Source organism: Phascolarctos cinereus, unplaced genomic scaffold (assembly GCF_003287225.1).
Source record: "Phascolarctos cinereus isolate Bilbo 61053 unplaced genomic scaffold, phaCin_HiC Scaffold_2;HRSCAF=192, whole genome shotgun sequence".
NCBI classification, from domain to species: domain Eukaryota; kingdom Metazoa; phylum Chordata; class Mammalia; order Diprotodontia; family Phascolarctidae; genus Phascolarctos; species Phascolarctos cinereus.
The window spans coordinates 275,125,583-275,145,263 of record NW_027555625.1 but is presented as its reverse complement, the minus strand read 5'-3'; the positions used below and the strand labels follow the sequence as shown (position 1 = coordinate 275,145,263).

Genomic DNA, 19,681 nt, shown 5'->3' with positions numbered 1-19,681 from the left:
CTTTTGTCTACTGGCTGACCATTACTGAGAAGTACACTGGGGAAGAGGAGAGCTTTTAAATTACATAGCTTTAGGATTTATAGCCTCAAAGGGTAAAGCCTAGATCCTGGCAGTAGAAGGTGTCCTCTTGAAAATTAATCTTTGGTGGAGCCAAGATGGAGGAATGAAAGCAGTGACTTGCTTAAGCTCTCCCCAAAACCCCTCCAAATGCCCATAAAAAAGTCTTTAAACAAGTTGTAAAGCAGCAGAACCCACAAAAAGACAGAGTAAAACAAATTTCCAGCCCAAGACCACCTGGATGGTTGATTAGAAAAGTATATTGCACAATCCAGGTAGAGGAGCACAGTGCAGCTTGGGCACACAGGCCACAGCACACCTGGAGCAGGCCTTAGAGGACTGAATCTCATATAGCTATGGTGGTTTCCATAATTCTCAATTCAGGAATGCCAAAGACAACTTAGATGGTCAGTGGGAAAAGTCTGTTTCTGTGGTGAGAGAAGCACAGGATCTCATCTCTATTCCCCAAGGAGCTCAGCCTTGGGGAGGTGGCTGCTTGCTGACCTTCTGGCCCACAGACTGAGGCTGATCAGAGGAGGAGTGCAAGGATGTCTTTGTCAGTGCTGAGGTAAGAATCTCTTGCTTTGCCCATCCTTAGATCTGGTTCACAGTTCTGTGTGGTGGTCCTGGGGTAAGGAGGAGTGTTGGCATGGTGGAGCTTGTAGTGGTGATGGAAAGGAAACCCTCCTCACAGTTCCAAGACAGAGAAGACTGCTTGTGGTCTGTCACTCATAGACAATAGCACAGGCCAGGAAAAGACTAAACACCTTACCCTTATCATACCACCTTGGAAGAACAGAAAACTTTCAGGTCCTTAGAAGTATCTCAGAAAACAGTTGGATAGACTCCCAAAGCTTGGGGCAGTACATTCTCCACATTACAAGCAGACTCTTACCTTAACAAAGAGTTTAAAACTCAAGTAATTGGCTGAGTTTATGATCAAACCTCACAAAAAGTGTCAGACTATGTTATCTTACTTTGGTGACAAAGAAGATCAAAGCATACAACCAGAAGAAGACAACAAACTCAAAGCTCCTACATCCGAAGTCTCCAAAAAAAATATGAATCAGTCCCCGGCCTTGGGAGAGCTCAAAAGGAATTTTGAGAAGCAAGTAAGAGAAGTAGAAGAAAAACTGGGAAATGAGAGGGATGCAAGAAAATCATGAAAAACAAGTCAACAGCTTGCTAAAGGAGACCCCAAAAAATACTGAAGAAAATAACACCTTAAAAAATAGCCTAACCCAAATGGCAAAAGAATTCCAAAACACCAGTGAGGAGAAGAATGCCTTAAAAAGAAAAATTAGCCAAATGGAAAAGGAAGTCCAAAAGATAACTGAAGAAAATACTTACTTGAAAATTAGAATAGAGCAGTTGGAAGCTAGTGACTTTATGAGAAATCAAGACACTGTAAAACAAATCCAAAAGAATGAAAAATTAGAACAATGTGAAATATCTCATTGGAAAAACAACTGACCTGGAAAATAGATCCAGGAGAGAGAATTTAAAAATTATTGGACTATCTGAAAGCCATGATCAAAAAAAGAGCCTAGACATCATCTTTCAAGAAATTATCAAGGAAAACTGCCCTGATATTTAGAACCAGAGGGCAAAATAGAAATTGAAAGAATCCACAGATCTCCTCCTGAAAGAGATCCCCAAAGGAAAACTCCTAGGAATATTGTAGCCAAATTCCAGAGTTCCCAGGTCAAGGAGAAAATATTACAAGCTGCCAGAAAGAAACAATTCAAGTATGTGGAAACACAATCAGGATAACACAAGATTTAGCAGCTTCTACATTAAGGGACCACAGGGCATGGAATATAATATTCCAGAGGGCAAAGGAGATAGGATTACAACCAAGAATCACCTACCCAGCAAAACTGAGTATAATCCTTCAGGGGAAAAAATGGTCATTCAGTGAAATAGAGGACTTTCAAGCATTCTTGATGAAAAGACCAGAGCTGAATAGAAAATTTGACTTTCAAATACAGACTCAAGTGGAACATGAAGAGGTAAACAGGAAAGAGAAATCATAAGAGACTTATTAAGATTGAACTGTTTACATTCCTGCATGGAAAGATGATATTTATAACTCATGAGACCTTTGTCAGTATTAGGGTAGTTGAGGAAAATTAATTATGTAGATAGATAGATAGATAGATAGATAGATAGATAGATAGATAGATAGAGGGCACAGGGTGAGTTGAAGATTAAGGGGTCATATCTGGAGAATAAAATTAAGGGATGAGAGAGGATTATAGGAGAAGAAGAAAGGGAGAGGGAGAATGGGGTAAATTATCTCACAAAAAAAAAAACAGAAAAGCTCTTACAGTGGAGGGGAAACAGGGGAAGGTGAGAGGGAATGAGTGAATCTTATTCTCATAGGATTTGGCTTAAGGAGGGAATAACATACACATTCAATTGGGTATGGAAATCTGTCTTGCCCTACAGGAAAATAGGGGGAAGGGGACAAGAGAGCAGGGGGATGATAGAGAGGAGGGCAGATTGGGAAAGGGGTAATCAGAAGTAAATACTTCTGAGGAGGGACAGGGTCAAAAGAAAGAATAGAATAAATGGGAGGGCAGGATAGGATTAAGGGAAATAGAGTTAGTTTTTCACAACATGTCTACTATGGAAGTGTTTTGCATAACTGCACATGTAAACCTATATTGAGTTGCTTGCCTTTTCAATGAGGGTGGGTGGGGAGGGAGGAAAGGAGAAAATTTCTAACCCAAAGTTTTAAAAACACATTTAAATAATGTTTTCACATGCAACTGGGAAACAAGAAATACAGGAAATGGGGTACAGAAGTCTATCATGCCCTAAAAGAAAATAGAAGGGGAAGGGGATAAGAGAAGGGGGGAGAGATAGAAGAGAGGGCAGACTAGGGGAAGGGATATTCAGAATACATGCCATCTTGGGGTGGGGGAGGGAGATGGGTGAAAATTTGGAACTCAAAAACTTGTGGAAGTAAATGTTGAAAACTAAAAATAAATAAATTTATATAAAAACAAAAAATTAAAAAGAATTAAAAACTTCAGAAAAAAGAAAATTAATATTTGAGAACAAGGTGGGAAGAGAACATAGGTGTTGATTCAACAACCACAACAAAAATTGTTAACCTAGAAAGAAGTTTAGTAGAAATTGCATCTACATTAATAACTTCAATATTGTATACCTTAGCAAACTCAAAATTGATATGTAAACCAAATATTTAAAATACCATTAATGATTAGTTAACCAGAAAAGTTACCTTTCATAATTATGGCTAGGGGATGAATCCTTAACCAAAAGATTAAAGTAATCACAAAAGATGGAATAGGTTATATCAATGATATGAAATTGAACAGTTTTTGCATGGACAAAATTAGTGCTAAAAAGATCAGAAGGGAAATAATCTATTGGGAGAGTGAAACTTTGCATAAACTCTTTGGTATGGCTTTGACAGCCAAGTTATTTTGTTTTCTTTTTTTATTTCAGAATTCATTTTTCCATAGTTACATGTAAAAACAGTTCTTAACATTCATTTTTAAAACTTTAAGTTCTGAATTCTCTCCTTTCCTCCTATCCCCCAATCCTTCCTTTCCCCACTGAAAAGGCAAGCAATTCAATATAGGTTATAAATGTGTAGTCATGCAAAACATTTCAATAATAGTTAAGTTGTGAAAGAAAACAGAGTCCAAAAAACCCATCAAGAAAAATAAAGTAAACAATGCAAAACAAAACAAAACAGAACAAAACAACCATATGTTTCAATCTGTATTCAGACATCATCAATTTTTTCTCTGGGGATGAATAGCATTTTTCATCTTAAGTTCTTCACAACTATCTTGCATCGTTGAATTGCTGAGAATAGCTAAATCATTCACAGCTGATCATATTGCAATATTGTTGTTACTTTATACACAGTACATTTAAATTTGCATCAGTTCATGTAAGCCCAGGTTTTTCTGAGAGTATTGTGCTCATTGTTTCTTATAGCACAATAGTATTCCATCACGATCATATATCACATTTCCTTCAGCCATTCCTCAACTGATGGGCATCCCTTCAATTTCCAATTCTTTGCCATCAAAAATGAGCTGTTATAAATATTTTTTGTCTATATAGGTCCTTTTCCTTTTTGTTTTTTTAATCTCTTTTGGGATACAGTGCTAGTAGTGGTTTGTTGCTGTCCTTCATTTTTGAAGAGGACCAATATGGCATCACTATGCTAGAGTGAAGTTTTAGTGCAGAGAACCACCAATTGTGTGGCAGATGGGAGTCCACCAGAGGCTGAGCCTACCCATATGTTAGCACAGCCATAGGTGAGGAGATGACCTCCAGCAACCAGACTACCTCCACCCCCTACACTGTACCCAAAGAGCTCCAGTGTAACCCTGAAGAAATGCAGAAAAACTTCACTTAGCTTTTGCACCCACCAGCCACCACCACCATCTCCATCTCAGCACCAGATAAGCTGCCAGAACACTACAGCCTCCAACTGCTAGAACTGGAGGCCCCAGCACACGAAGACAGTAACCAAGCCCCTACCCTACAGCACAAAGTGTGAATTAATGCCCTCTGCATCCCAGAAGCACAGATCAATTTCAAAAGCCATGAAAAAGGCAAATACCATGAGCAAAATGCAACAGAAAGACGAAGATCATAGTTTCTTACTATGGGGATAGGGAAGACCAAAACACAAATTCAGAAGAAGACAGCATTGTCAATTTACCCAATATGAAACCTCAAAGGGGAATATGAACTGGTCTTAAGCCCAAAAAGCCATCTTGGAAGAACTCAAGAAGGATTTTAAAAGTCAAATAAGAGAGGTAGAAGAAAAACTGGGAAAGGAAATGAGAGGTATTCAAGAAAGAGTTGATAGCTTGGAAAAGGAAGGACACAAATTGACTAGAAAACAAGTACTTAAAAAATTCAATGGACCAAATGGAAAAAAAAAAGTACGCTGAAGAAAGCAACTCCTTAAAAAGCAGAATTGGCCGAATGGAAAAGGAGGTACAAAAGCTAACTGAAGAAAGAATGCTTGAAAGTCCTCTATTTTATTGGATACCCATTTTTTTTCCTCTGAAGGATTATACTCAGTTTTGCTGTGTAGGTTACTCTTGGTTGTAATCCTAGTTCCTTTGCCTTCCAGAATATCGTATTCTAAGCTCTCCATTCCTTTAAAGGAGAAGCTGCTAAATCTTGTGTTATACTGACTGTGACTGCATGATACTTGAAATATTTCTTTCTGGATGCTTGCAATATTTTCTCCTTGACATGGGAGCTCTGGAATTTGGCTATAATATTCTTGGCAATTTTCATTTTGGTATTTGTTTCAGGAGGTGATTGGTGGATTCTTTTAATTTCTATTTTGCCCTCTCTTTCTAGAATATCAGGTCAGTTTTCCTCAACAATTTCTTGAAAGCTGATATCTAGGCTCTTTTTTATTTTAACATGGATTTCAAGTAGTCGAATAATTTTTACATTATTTCTCCTGGATTCATTTTATAGGTCATTTGTTTTTTCCAATGAGTTATTTCCCATTGTTTACTATTTTTTTTTCATTCTTTTGGTTTTGTTTTATTGTTTCTTGATTTCTCATAAAGTCATTAGATTCCATTTGTTCAATTCTAATTTTTAAGGAATTATTTTCTTCATTGAGCTTCTGGACCTCCTTTTTCCATTTGGCAAACTATGGTTTTTAAGTTATGGGCTTTTTGAACCTCTTTTTCCATTTGGCCTAGTCCATTTTTTAAGGTGTTATTTTCTTCACTATTTTTTTCTATCTCCTTTACCAAGTTGTCGACTCATTTTTCATGATTTTATTGCATTCTTCTCATTTCTCTCCCAATTTTTCTTCTACTTTTCCTACTTGATTTTCAAAAATTTTTTGAGCTCTTGCATGGTCTGGGACCATTCCATATTTTGTTTTTGGAGGCTTTGGATGTAGTATTTTTGTTATCTTCTTCGAGTGAGTATTTTCATCTTCCTTGTCACTGTAGTAATTTTCTATGGTCAAAATGTTCTGCTGTTTCTCATTTTCCCAGCCTATTACTTGACTTTTAACTCTTTGTTAAAGTAAGGCTCTACTTCCAGGGTGGAGGGTGCACTGTCCAAGCTTCAGGAGTTTTGTGCAGCTGTTTTCAGAGATACTTCTAGGGACCTATAAGTTTTTACCTCCTCCAAGGTAGTATGATCTAAGGAGAGGTGTGTTTGCTAATTTCCTGGCCTGTGCTCTGGTCTTTAAGCAACCACAAGCACACTTTTCTACCCCAGAACTGTGACAAGGGTCCCTGCTCCATAGTGGCTGCAAGCTTGGTGTGCTAGTGGTTCTCCTTGCACTGTGATTGCCACCCAGGACTGCGATCTGGATCCAAGTGTGGGTAAAGCAACAGAGTCCTGCCTCAGTGCTAGCAAAAAGACTTGTGATCACCTTCTGACTAGTCGTTCAACTTCCTTACTATCTGTGGGCTGAGAGTTCTGGAAGCACCTGCTGCAACTGCTGATTCAGTGGCTTCCAAGGCCTGCACTTGTTTTGTTGGGGTCAGGGCTCTTTTGGTGTGACCTGCACTGGACTTTGGTCCACTCTTTTCCAAGTTTGACATATCTTCCCTTCTGACTTGTAAGTTGTCTTTGACATCTGTGGGCTCTGAGATCTGGAAACCACCACTGCTTCCCCTGATTCAGTCACACTGAGGCCTGCTCATGGTTTATTGGGGCTCTGTCTGCACTGTCATGGCCTGAATCAGACTGTGTTCCTCTCTCACCCTGGTGCAACAGACATGACCTGTTGACTTCCCAAGTTGGCTTTGGCAGGAAAAAAAATTTCATTCCACCTTTTCATGGGTTCTGCTGCTCTAGAATTTGTTTAGAATCATTATGTGAAGATATTTGGAAGGGGTTAAGGGAGAGCTCATTCAGGTCCTGGCTTTACTCTGTCATCTTGGCTCCAGGTCCTCTCAGACAACTTATATCAGGAAATAATGTAAATATATGAAATAAAGAAATAATCAAATAATATGAGCACATACACAATAACTACAATAGGAACACTTTAAAAGTATTATAAACAAGTTTGGCCCCAAAGAAGAAATATGAAAATTTACTTCTTTATGAATTATGGGATGGTGTATATAGAAGTTTACATATGTCATACTTATTTGACAAGTAAATTAGTTCTCATGAACTTTTTTCCCCAATACACATGTAAACATGCATATATACACATGCACAAACTTAAAAAAATATATATTTCATCAAGATAGGAGAATCTCTAACAGAGCGAGGAAAGACAGATACATGATAGAAATGTAGGTGATAGGAGAAATAAAAGATATTGTAACATTTTGGGGGAAAAAGTATCTCTCTTCTCTATTACTAGTCTTACCCATTCCGAGCAAAGTTGGCCCAATATTTCATCATTGTTCTACTAAGCTGCTTCTCCTCTTCTGAGAAACTCTCTGAAAATAAGTGCAAAAGATAGAATTCAAATAGATGTTAAGAATCAATACCATTTATTTTTTAGGGTCCCATACCACTTTTGCCTTCACACCATGCTTCCTTTAGAGAGCTCTCCTTTTCATAAATGCCCAGTTTTCCACTTTGCCCAGTGCCCTCTCTAAACAATGCTCTCATTTTATCTGTGAAAATTAAAATGGGTTTTGATTTCCATGTATCCTACCTCCCAGAGGAATTTACCTATTATCAAAAGATAATAAATTAAAGGAATTTAATCCTCAGTTACAGCATTTCAAATGCTAGCAAGTTTTTGGAAAAGATGATTACAGTATCTAATAAATATTATTTAGTATCTAAGATTCTACAGCTCGTGACAGGACCCATTTAGTTGAACCCCTTTATTTTACAGACTGGGAAAATGAGGGCCAGAATTAAGTGACCTGCACACGATCATACAAGTAAAAGTAATAAAGCTAGGATTTGACCACAAGTTCTCAAACCCCCAACCTGTTGTTCTCAATATGCCAAAATCCAACTTTACACCTAAAACATGAATTCCTTTAGTATTACCATTGTACCTGAAGGTTATTGCTGCTACTAGCAAGGAAAAAATACAGACAAAGGGAAAATTTGCTCAGGTTTTCTTTCTGAATCTTCATGAAGCCCCCTGAAGCCAGCTAGAGCCTACAACACTTGAATGGAAAAATGGAAACAATGGAGAGGCCTAAATTCCATGATGGGAAGAGGTGAAATCATGGGGCTGTAGCATGAACTTCCAGAACACTAACAGATCCTGTGACTCTGATACACGGAGAGTCTTCTAAATATGGCATCACATGCTTTCATAACATTATTACCAAGGGCAGCTGTGTGACCCAGTGGATAGAGCTCTGGGCTTCTGGTTAAGAAGACTCATCTTGAGTTCAAATCTGGCCTCAGTTACTTACTAGCCATCTGACCCTGGGCAAGTCACTTAATCCTGTTTGTCTCAGTTCTTCATCTACAAAATGAGCTGGAGAAGGAAATGGTAAACCACTCCAGTATCTTTGCCAATAAAACTCCAAATGGTTTTCCCCATTTGGAAAATGTCTGATGACAAGTATGACAAGACTGAAACAACTAAAATGAACCTCATTACCAACAAATTTTAAAGCAGGGAAGTCATCAAAAGGAATCAAGGACCTGGAGCAGAGTTGTCTGGAATACTCATGGTATTCTGCCTATAGAAATGCACTCAGATTATATTATATTACAGAATGCATTCTAAGTGGACATCCAATTTAAATATTCAAAAGATCATATAATAAATAATTAGAAGATAAGCAAATCATGTAGCTTTCATAACTATAGGTATAAGATGTATCCTTAACCAAATAGTGGACAGAGGCAATTACAAAAGGTAAAATTGATGATTTTAATTATATGAAATTGAAATTCTTCTGCAGTGAGAGAATTAATGTGCCTAGAAAAGTAAGGGAAATGGTTGAATGGGGAAAATATTTTTATTCAATTTCTCTAGTAAACATGTGGTATTAAAGATATATAAATAGCCAACAAATTATATACATATATGTATGTATGTATATATGTATGTATGTTTATATATGTATACATATACACACATACATATGTGTGTATGTATATATATATATATATATGCTATCCTCCAATACCTAAGTGGTCAAAGAATGCAAACAAAAACAAATGGAGAATTGCAAGACTTTTTACAGTTACATTAATGAATGCTCCAAATCCCTAATATTAAGAGAGACATAAATCAAAGACACCCTGAGGTTTCACCTCATACTTTGCAAACTGGCAAAGATAGCAAAAAATGGCAATAATCGATATTAGAGGATGATAGGCATACTATGCATTGTTGGTGGAGGTGTGAATTGGTTAAAAAATTAGAAAGCAGTTTGGCATATTACTATTACATACAAAATTACTAAAGCGTCCATGCCCTTTGACCCAGAGACTTCATTATAGGGAATATACCCTGAGGAAGTCATCAAGAAGAACAAAATCCCCAGGTACACAAAAACATTCATAGCAGTATCTTTGAGTTATACCAAAGAAATTAAAATAAAGTAAATGGTCATCAATTAGTAAATGGCTAAAAAAAATTGTGGTACATAAATGTAATGAAATACTACTCTGCTACAAGAATTTATGACTGTGATGAACACATAAAAGCATAAATAATTTGCATGAGTTAGTATCTACATAAAATTAGCAGTGCCTTCAAACCCCGATATACAAATGGCAACAACAATGTAAATAGAAAGAATAACCACTCCAAAAAATCAAAAGTTAATATGGAAAAATCCAAGCAAAATTCAAAAGAACTGTGAGAGATCAACAACTTCTGCACATTGTGCAATTTTTGTACTTTTTCAATATATTGTGCTGATTATTCTTTTTATTTTTAAAAATATTTGCTACATAGGATAGCTCTCTGGGAGGGGAAGAGGCAGGAATTCTTGGGAAAACTATTATGATGTTTAAAAGTGAATAAAAACTTATTTTTAAATTAATTTATTTTGAATTATCAACAATCACTTCCATAAGCTTCTGATACAAAAATTTATTTTTAAAACAATGCACTCAGCATCCCAGACTCTCCAAACTGAAAGGAGCCTCAAATAGCACCTCGCCCAAAGCACCCTGAACAAGAGTAACTTTTCCAAATCCTTTAACAAGTGGCCATATAGCTTTGACTTGAATAGGCAAGTAGTGGGGAACTCATTACCTTAATAGAAAACAAGGATGTTTTTGAACAGTCAAAATATTTCCTTACATCAATTCAAAGTGCATCTCTATGTAATGTTTATCCATCATTCTTGTTTTCACCCAACAAGACCAAATCTAATATACTTGAAGATAGCTAGCTATCATGCCCTACAGCATTCTCTTCATGCTAAATCTCCCCAGCTTCCTCAACTATTCTCTTTCAGCATGGTCTCCAAGTTCCTCCACAATCTAGGTACTTTTCCTTCAATCATTATGACAGGATACTCCAGATATTGTCTGACCAGGATGTAGCATAACAAAATTATGACCTTCCTTATCCTAAATACTAGACTACTGTTAATGAAGCCTAGCATCACTTCTTAAAGAAAATAAGGGGTCCTTAACTCAGTTTTGACACCTTGTTGGCATGTTCATTGGGACAGGAAATCAAATGATGATTATTGTAGTTCTAGTTCTATCACCAACCTTAACCAAATCACTTTGCCTATCTGGGCCCATTTCTTCATCTGTAAATTGGTATGTTAAAATAATGTCCTTTCTGTGCCACAGGACTTCTATGATTATAAAGAGAGATAATGGAGAGAAAGACACTTTGTTAAGTTAAAAGGGCTATGCTAATAATTAACCATCAGAAATGGGTAGTAGGTGATATTGTTTATGAAGCTTTTGTAGCAAGCAAAGAATCATTACCCATTAGAAATGGAATCCCAAAGACAAAGAAAACTTCATCCGCATGGTCTGCCTTTATTGTCACTGGTTTCAGGTTTCCCCAAGAGCTTGGCCGATGCTGAAATTCGTACATATAGGTAGGTGCACCCGAAGCTGAAAGTAAAGAAAATGGTGGGAAATTTAGAACTTCAAGTCTCTTACCATTGATGGAGCTCCTTGGAGGCCATTTAAAATGTAATAAAAAGCTTCTGCTCAAGGACATTCAGCTAATTTAAATAATGAGACTGTAGGTCTTGGCCACAATACCTAGATTTACCAACAGAGGCATGCAGAATAATATTGCACATTATTTATTTTCTCTAAAGTTGTTATTCATATCTAATGCACTTCTTACTGGATTATAGAATCTTATTGATGGTTAGGATATTCAAGATCATATTGTATAATCTCCTATGGGCATCCTCAATATGTCATCAAATCTCTGCTTGATAAAGGCACGCCATTCTAGATTCCCAGGTGCCAAGTGTCATCATGATGCTGCCCTGAGCTGACTAATGTTACTTGCTCACAAACTGTTGCTTTCTCCTGTAACAAAACCTTTATATCCTTCCCATTCATATCGAGAAAATATGAAAGCCAGGATTTGATCTTAGGTGTCCTATCTTCAAGCTCAGCATTGTCTTATTTATATATATATAGCTATCTACTCTGTCTTTGGTTAGAATGAATTAGCATCCTTAGCTAAAAAGTGGAAGGACTAAACCTGACTGTATCACTACCCTCCTATTTGGTGTCTTTGGGAACTCACCTCTGTGAAATTGAGCCACTATTATGGATGGAAGCCCAAACATCAAGTCTCCCATCATGTCCTGAAATAGGCTTTTCTTTTTTACAGGATCTTCTGTCACTCCAAGATACTCCTCAGTCATCACAGGAGTAAGGTCTTTGGGGATTTTCTGAATGAGTCATGAGTGAAAAGTGATGATCATTCATTCAAAGCTTCCATTTTGTCATCCATACATATATCATTTCATCTATTCATTGACTTAATACCCTAAAAAAGATTGGCCCAAGTAACATCTTTTCCCAATGACATTGTGAATCCACTGTAACTAAGCCTCATTATAAAATTATGAAACCTTGCTATGAATTGTTAAGCCAATCATCCATTTATAATATTACTTATATAAGGCTAACTACCCACTAAAAATATTGTTTCATTTAAAATCATGTATTTATAGAACCATCATACTGTTGCTCAGTTGTTCAGTCATGTCCAATTCTTCATGACCCCATTTGGGGTGTTCTTGGCAAAGATATTGGTTTGCCAAAGATATGTGGTTTGCCACATTTTTCTCCAGTCCATTTCACAAATGAGGAAACTTAAATGACTTGCCCAGGGTCACACAGCCAGTAAGTGGCTCAGGACAGATTTTAGCTCATGTCTTGTGGATGCCAGGCCCCATACTCTATCCAATCCGGCCACTGAGATGACCCTGGAATCATTAGAGTTCAGCAGAAAATCTGTGTTCATAACCTGGTTCTGCCACTGAACAACTGTCTAGAGGGAAATCATTTTACTTCTCTGCAGCTCAGGGTCCCGATTATTGAAATGAAGATATTGATCTACTTTGCTTCTAGATCCCTTGATTTCTAACATTTCTGTATTCTAAACTTAGCCCCTCACCCACCCATATCTGAATTCATAGTGTAAATTCTTTCTCAGCTCTGAAATTCTAGGATTCTTGATCCCTTACAAAAAGTGGGTAGGACTCCATAATAGAGCTGTTGCTGTCTCTTGGTCCAGACTGTCTCCTGATAGAGGATATCCCAGCAGCTGCAAAATAAATAAACAAAAAGCAATTATTTATTCAATTAGATTACAAATAAAATTTTAATAGTTTTTTTTGCCAAATTTCATGTCAAGACTATTTTTAGGATCAATTTTTATGAGATTTTGAGTTCCAAAATTTTTTCCCTCCCTCCTTCCCCTCTTCTTAAATTGTGGGCAATTTGACATAGGTTATTCAGTGCTATTGGGTAAAATATATTTCCATATTAGTCAAAGTTGTGAAAAAAGAAATGCATCAAAAGGAATTAATAAACCATGAAAAAGAATAAAGTAAATGAAAAAAATATGCTTCAATATTCATTAAAAGTCTATCAGTTGTTTTGTTTTTGTTTCTGTTTTTTTTTTAACAAGGATGTGGCTTGCATTTTCCTTCCTGAATCCTTTATACTTGTCTTGGATCATCATATTGCTGAGAAGAGCTGAGTCATGCATACTTGACCATCACACATTGTTGCTGATGTAAAATAATTTCCTAGTTCTGCTCATTTCACTTTCCTTTGGTTTGTACAAATGTTTCCAGGTTTTTCTGAAATCTGCCTGTTCATTATTTCTTATTGCCCAATACTAATCCATTACATGCATATACCACAACTTGTTTAGCCATTCCCCAATTGATTGGCATTCCCACAATTTCCAATATTTTGCCACCACAAAAAGACTACTTTAAATATTTTTGCACATGTAGGTCTTTTTTTCCTTTTGATTATGTCTTTGGGATATGAACTTAGTAATGGTATTGCTGGATCAATGGGTATGCACTGCTTGGTTGCCCTTTGGGCCTAGTTCCAAAATGTTCTCCAGAATGGTTGGATCAATTCACATGTCCACCAACAGTTCATCAGTGTTTCAATTTTCCCACATCCTCTCCAATATTTATTATTTTACTTTTTTTTGTCATAGTGGCCAATCTGACAGGTGTGAGGTGGTACCTCAGAGTTCTTTTAATTTGCGCTTCTACAATCAAAAGTGATTTAGAGTACTTTTATATGCCTATAGATACCTTTGATCTCTTCATCTGAAAGCCACCTGTTCATATACTTTGACCACTTATCAGTTGGGCAATGGCTTATATTCTTATATATTTGACTTAGTTCTTTATATATTTGAGAAACAAGGACTTTATCAGAGATACTTGCTGTAAAGATTGTTTCTCAGCTTTCTGCTTTCCTTCAAATCTTGGTTGTATTGATTTTGTTTGTGTAAAAGCTTTTTAATTTACTACAATGAAAATTATCTATTTTATATTTTGTAATGCTCTCTATCTCTTTTTTGGTCATGAATTCTTTCCTTCTCCATAGATCTGAGAGGAAGACTATTCCTTGGTATTCTAATTTGTTTATAGTGTCACTTTTTATGTCTAAATCATGTACCCATTTTTGACTCTATCTTGGTATATAGTATGCATGTTGCTCTATACCTAGTTTGTGCCCTGTTGTTTTGTAGTTTTCCCAGAAATTTTTGTGAAATAGTGAGTTCTTATTCCCAAAGCTGGGGTTTTTGTGTTTATCAAACACTAGGTTACTATGGTCATTAACTTACTGCGTCTTATATACCTGATCTATTCCACTGATTGCCCACTCTTTCTTTTTCTGTTTCTTTTTTTTAACTAATCTTTTTAGTTTTCAACATTCACTTCCACAAGATTTTTGAGTTCCAAACTTTTTCCTCCTCTTTCCCCTCCCCACCCCAAGATGGCATGCATTCTGAATACCCCTCCTTTGCTCTGCTCTCCCTTCTATCACCTACCCCTCTCTCATCCCTTCCCCCTTCTATTTCCCTGTAGGGCAGGATAGATTTCTATATCCCATTGCTCGTGTCTTATTTCCCAGTTGCATGTGAAAACAAATTTTAGCATTTGTTTTTAAAACTTTGGGTTCCAAATTCTCTCCCTTCTTCTCTACCCACCCATCCTCATTGAAAAGGCAAGCAACTCAATATAGGTTATACATGTGTAGTCACACAAAACACTTCCATAATAGCCAGTTGTGTAAAACTAACCATATATCCCTTTATCTCATCCCACCCCCATTTATTGTATTCTCTCCTTTGACTGTCCCTCCTCAAAAATATTTGCTTCTGATTACCCCCTCCCCAATCTGCCCTCTCTTCTTTCATCCCCACTTCTAATCCCCATCCCCATTTTTTTCCTGTAGGGTAAGATCGATTTCCATACCCGATTGAGTGTGTATATTATTCTGTCCTTAAACTAAATACATTGAGAGTAAGATTCATTCATTCTCTCCTACCTTTCCCTTCTTCCCCTCCACAGTAAAAGCTTTTTCTTGTATGTTTTATGTGAGATAATTTACCTCATTCTACATCTCCCTTTCTCTTTCTTCCAGTATAACCCTCTCTCACCCATTAATTTTATTTTTCAGACATCATCCCTTCATATTTAACTCACCTTGTACCCTCTGTCTACATATATATTCCCTCCAACTACCCTAATACTGAGAAAGGTTTCATGAGTTACAAATAGCATCTTTCCATGTAGGAATGTAAACAGTTCATCTTTAAAAAGTCCCTTATGATTTCTTTTTCCTGTTTACCTTTCCACGCTTCTCTTGTGTCTTGTGTTTGAAAGTCAAATTTTCTACTTAGCTCTGGTCTTTTCATCAAGAATGCTTGAAAGTCTTCTGTTTCACTGAATGTCCATTTTTTTCCTGGAAGGATTATACTTAGTTTTGCTGAGTAGGTGATTCATGGTTTTAATCCTAGGTCTTTTGACCTCTGGAATATCATATTGCAAGCCCTCTGATCCCTTAATGTAGAAGCTGCTAAATCTTGTGTTATCCTGATTGTATTTCCGCAATACTGAATTATTTCTTTCTGGTTGCTTGCAATATTTTCTCCTTGCCCTGGCAACTCTGGAATTTGGCTATAATATTCCTAGAAGTTTTCCCAACCACTCTATTTCTTAGACAGTACTAGATGGTTTTGATGATTACTTCTTTATATATATGGTTTGAGATCTGGTATTGATAAGCTACCTTTTTTTTTTCATTTTTTTCCCATTAATTCTCTTGATATTCTTAACTTTTTGTTCTTCTAGATGAATTTTGTTTTTATTTTTTCTACCTCTATCAAATAATTTTTTGGTAGTTTGATTGGTATAACACTGAAGGCAAAATTGTGATTTTTATTATATTGGCTTGACCTGCTCATGAGAAATTGATGGCTTTTCAACTGTTTAGATTTGACTTTATTTGTGTGAAAGATGTTCTTTAATTGTGTTCATAGAGTTCCTGGGTTTCTTTTAGCACATAGACTCTCAAGTATTTTGTATTGTTTACAGGTATTTTAAATGAAATTTATTTCTATCTCTTGCTGCTGGGTTTTGCTGTTCATATAACAAAATGCTGATGATTGAAGGTAGAGTAAAGATGGCAGAGTAAAGGCAGGGATATGTCTAAGCTTTCCCACAAACCCCTCCAAATACTTTAAAAAATTACTCTAAAGAAATTCTAAAGCAGCAGAACCCACAAAAACATGGAGTGAAACAAATTTCCAGTCCAAGGCAACTTGGAAGGTCAGCAGGAAAAGTCTATTGCACCAGAGTGAGATCACAGTCCAGCTCAGGCTACACAAGCACAGACCATGCCCCAGCAAACCTGGAACATGCCTCAGGGTGACTGAATCAGTGGCAACCATGGAGGTTTCCAGACCTATCAATCCAAAAATGCCAAGACAACTTAGAATATCAGCAGGAAAGACCTGTTACACCTGGGTGAGAGTGGAGTGCAATCCAGCATAAGCTACCCCAGCATAGCCCTGGCCCCAGCAAACCAGAATCAAGCCTTGCAAAACTACCCTCATATTCTACAACCAAAGGGAAAAATACAGATTGAAAGACTCTGCTGATCACCTTCTGACAGAGATCCCAAAACAAAAACTGCCAGGAATATTATATCCGAATTCCATAGTTCCGAGGTCAAGGAGAAAATATTACAAGTATCCAGAAAGAAATAATTCAAATGTCATGGAGCCACAGTCAGAATAACATAAGATTTAGCAGCTTTTATATTAAACATTAGAGAGCTTGGAATATGATATTCCAGAGGGCAAAGGAGCCATGATTACAACCAAGAATCACCTATCAAGCAAAATCAAGTATAATCTTTTAGGGGGGAAATGGAAATTTGATGAGATAGAGGACTTTCAAACATTTTTGATGAAAAGACCATGGCTTAATAGAAAATTCAATTTTTAAATACAATACTTAAGAGAAGCATAAAAAGGTGAATAGTAAAGGGAAATCATAAAGGACTTAATAAGGTTTAACTATTTATATTCCTATGTGGGAAGATGATATTTGTAAGTCATAAAATCTTTCTCATTATTAGGGTATTTAAAAGAATATATACAGACTGAGAGCACAGGTGTGAGTTGAATATGAAGGGACAATATCTAAAAACTAAAATTAAGAGATGAGAGAGGAATGTGCTGGGAGAAAGAGAAAGGGGGAGCAAAAATGGGATAAATTATCTCCCATAAAAGAGGCAAGAAAAAAGCTTTTACAATGGAATGGAATTGGGGGGGAGAGAAGTGAGGGAGAGTGAGTGAACCTTACTCTCTTCAGAATTTGCTCAAAGATGGAATATCATACACACTCAATTGGGTATAGAAACCTATCTTACCATACAGGAAGGTAGGAGGGGAAGGGAATAAGAGAAGGCAGGGTGATAGAAGGGAGGCAAATTGGTGGACGGGAGTAGTCAGGAGCAAAACACTGTTGTGGAAGGACTGTATGAAAAGAGAGAGAATTGAATAAATATGGGGGAGGCATAGGATGGGGGAAAATGCAGTGAGCAATAGTAACTGCAAAAAAAAAATTCTTGAAGCAAATTTCTCTGATAAAGCCTCATTTCTCAGACATATAGAAAACTGAGTCAAATTTATAAAAATAAGAGCCATTGCCCAATTAACAAATGATCAAAAGATAAGTTTTTAGATGAAATACCAAAGCTATATATAGTCACATAAAAACACTCCAACTCACTATTGGTTGGAGAAATGCAAAATAAAACAATTCAGAGGTAATACCACATACCTATGAGCTTGACTAATAGGATAGAAAAGTTAAATAGCAAATGTTAAAGGAGATATGGGAAAAATGAAACATTAATGCACTGTTAGTGGAGTTATGAATTGATTCAACCATTCTGTAGAGCAATTTGGAACTTTGGCCAAAGGGTTATAAAACCATGCATACCTTTTGACCTAGCAATACCACTACTAGCTCTGTATCCCAAAAAGAGATAAAAAAAATGAAAGGAAAAGAACTTATTTGTACAAAAATATTCATAGCAGCTCTTTTCAGGGGGTAAAGAATAAGAAATTGAGGGGGTGCCTATCAACTGGGGAGTGTTGTGGTATGTGCTTATGACAGAATGTTATTGTACTTTAAGAAATGATGAGCATGATGCTCTCAGAAAAACCTGGAAAGACTTTTATGAGCTAAGCAAAATAAAATGTACTATGTACCAATTAATAGTAATATTGTAAGATGATCAACTGTGAATTACTTAGCTATTCTCAACAATATGATGATCCAAGACAACTCTGAAAGTCATTTTTTTTATCCCTTTTTGGGATACAGACCTAGTAGTGGTATTGCTAGGTCAAAAGGTATGCATGGTTTTATAACCCTTTGGCCGAAGTTCCAAATTGCTCTACAGAATGGTTGAATCAATTCATAACTCCACTAAGAGTGCATTAATGTTTCATTTTTTCCCATATCTCCTCTAACATTTGCTATTTAACTTTTCTATCCTATTAGTCTTTCTATCCCCAAATAAAGAACGAATGGCATCTGAATACAAATTGAATCATACTTTTTTCTTTTACTTTCAATATTTTTTCTTGAATTTTTTTTTTGGTCTGTTTTCTTTCGCAACATGGCCATTATGGATACATTTTGCTTGACTATATGTGTATAACCAAGATCAAATTGCTTGCCTTTTCAATGAGGGGAAGGAGGGAGGAAGGAAGAGAATTTGGAACTCAAAAATTGTAAAAAGAATGTTAAAATTTGTTTTTACTTGTAACTAGGGGACAAATGGTGTGGCTTATAGTTATATTTTTGCTGCTACTATATTAAAATTGCTTTCTAAATGTCACCTATTTTCTACATATTTGAAGTTTTTGTTCAGCAGTGAAGATGAAGAAATTAAAAAAAAAGAAATGATGATAGTTTATGTGGGTTTATCTTATACCTTGCAACTTTTCTAATGTAGTTAATTATGGCAAGTAGTTTTTTAGTTGATTCTCTAGAGTTCTCTTTGTTTACCATCATCTCCTCTGTGAAGAGTGATAGTTTTATTTCCTCATTGCCTCCTCCAATTCCTTCAATTTGTTTTTCTCCTGTAATTGTTATAACTAACAAGCTAGTACAATATTAAATAATAGTGGTGATTATGGGCATCCTTGCTTCACCTCTGACCTTGTTGAGAAGGTTTCTATCTTATTCCAATGACATAAAATGCTTGCTGATGATTTTAGATACATACTGCTTATCATTTCAAGGAATGCTCCCTTTATTCTGATGCTCTCCTTTGTTTTTAAATAGGAATGGGCACTTTATTTTGTCAAAAGCTTTTTCAACATCTGTTAAGATGACAATATGATTTCTGTTAGTTTTGTTACTGATGTATGTTGATAGTTTTCCTGATATTGAGCCAAACCTGTAAACTTAGTATAAATACCACGAGGTTATAGTGAATAATTCTTGTGATATATTGCTTTAATCGCCTTGCTAGCACCTTGTTCAAAATTTTTGCACCAAAATTCATTAGGGAAATTTATCTATAATATTCTTTCTTTGTCTTAGCTATTCCTGGTTTAGGTATCAGCATCATATTTGTGTCATAAAAGGTGTTTTGTAGGACTCCTATTTTTCAAAATAGT

At 36.2% G+C, this 19,681-nt stretch overlaps 1 protein-coding gene across 1 annotated transcript in view; it reads right to left on the bottom strand.

Annotated features, from left to right (window-relative positions):
- Positions 1 to 19,681, bottom strand: part of LOC110207507 (liver carboxylesterase 1-like) — a 50,219-nt gene that overhangs the window by 2,532 nt on the left and 28,006 nt on the right. The window contains 5 exon segments of the mRNA XM_020985201.2: positions 7,430 to 7,502; positions 10,945 to 11,076; positions 11,732 to 11,879; positions 12,681 to 12,697; positions 12,700 to 12,760. Coding sequence (XP_020840860.1) covers positions 7,430 to 7,502; positions 10,945 to 11,076; positions 11,732 to 11,879; positions 12,681 to 12,697; positions 12,700 to 12,760 — 431 coding nt within the window.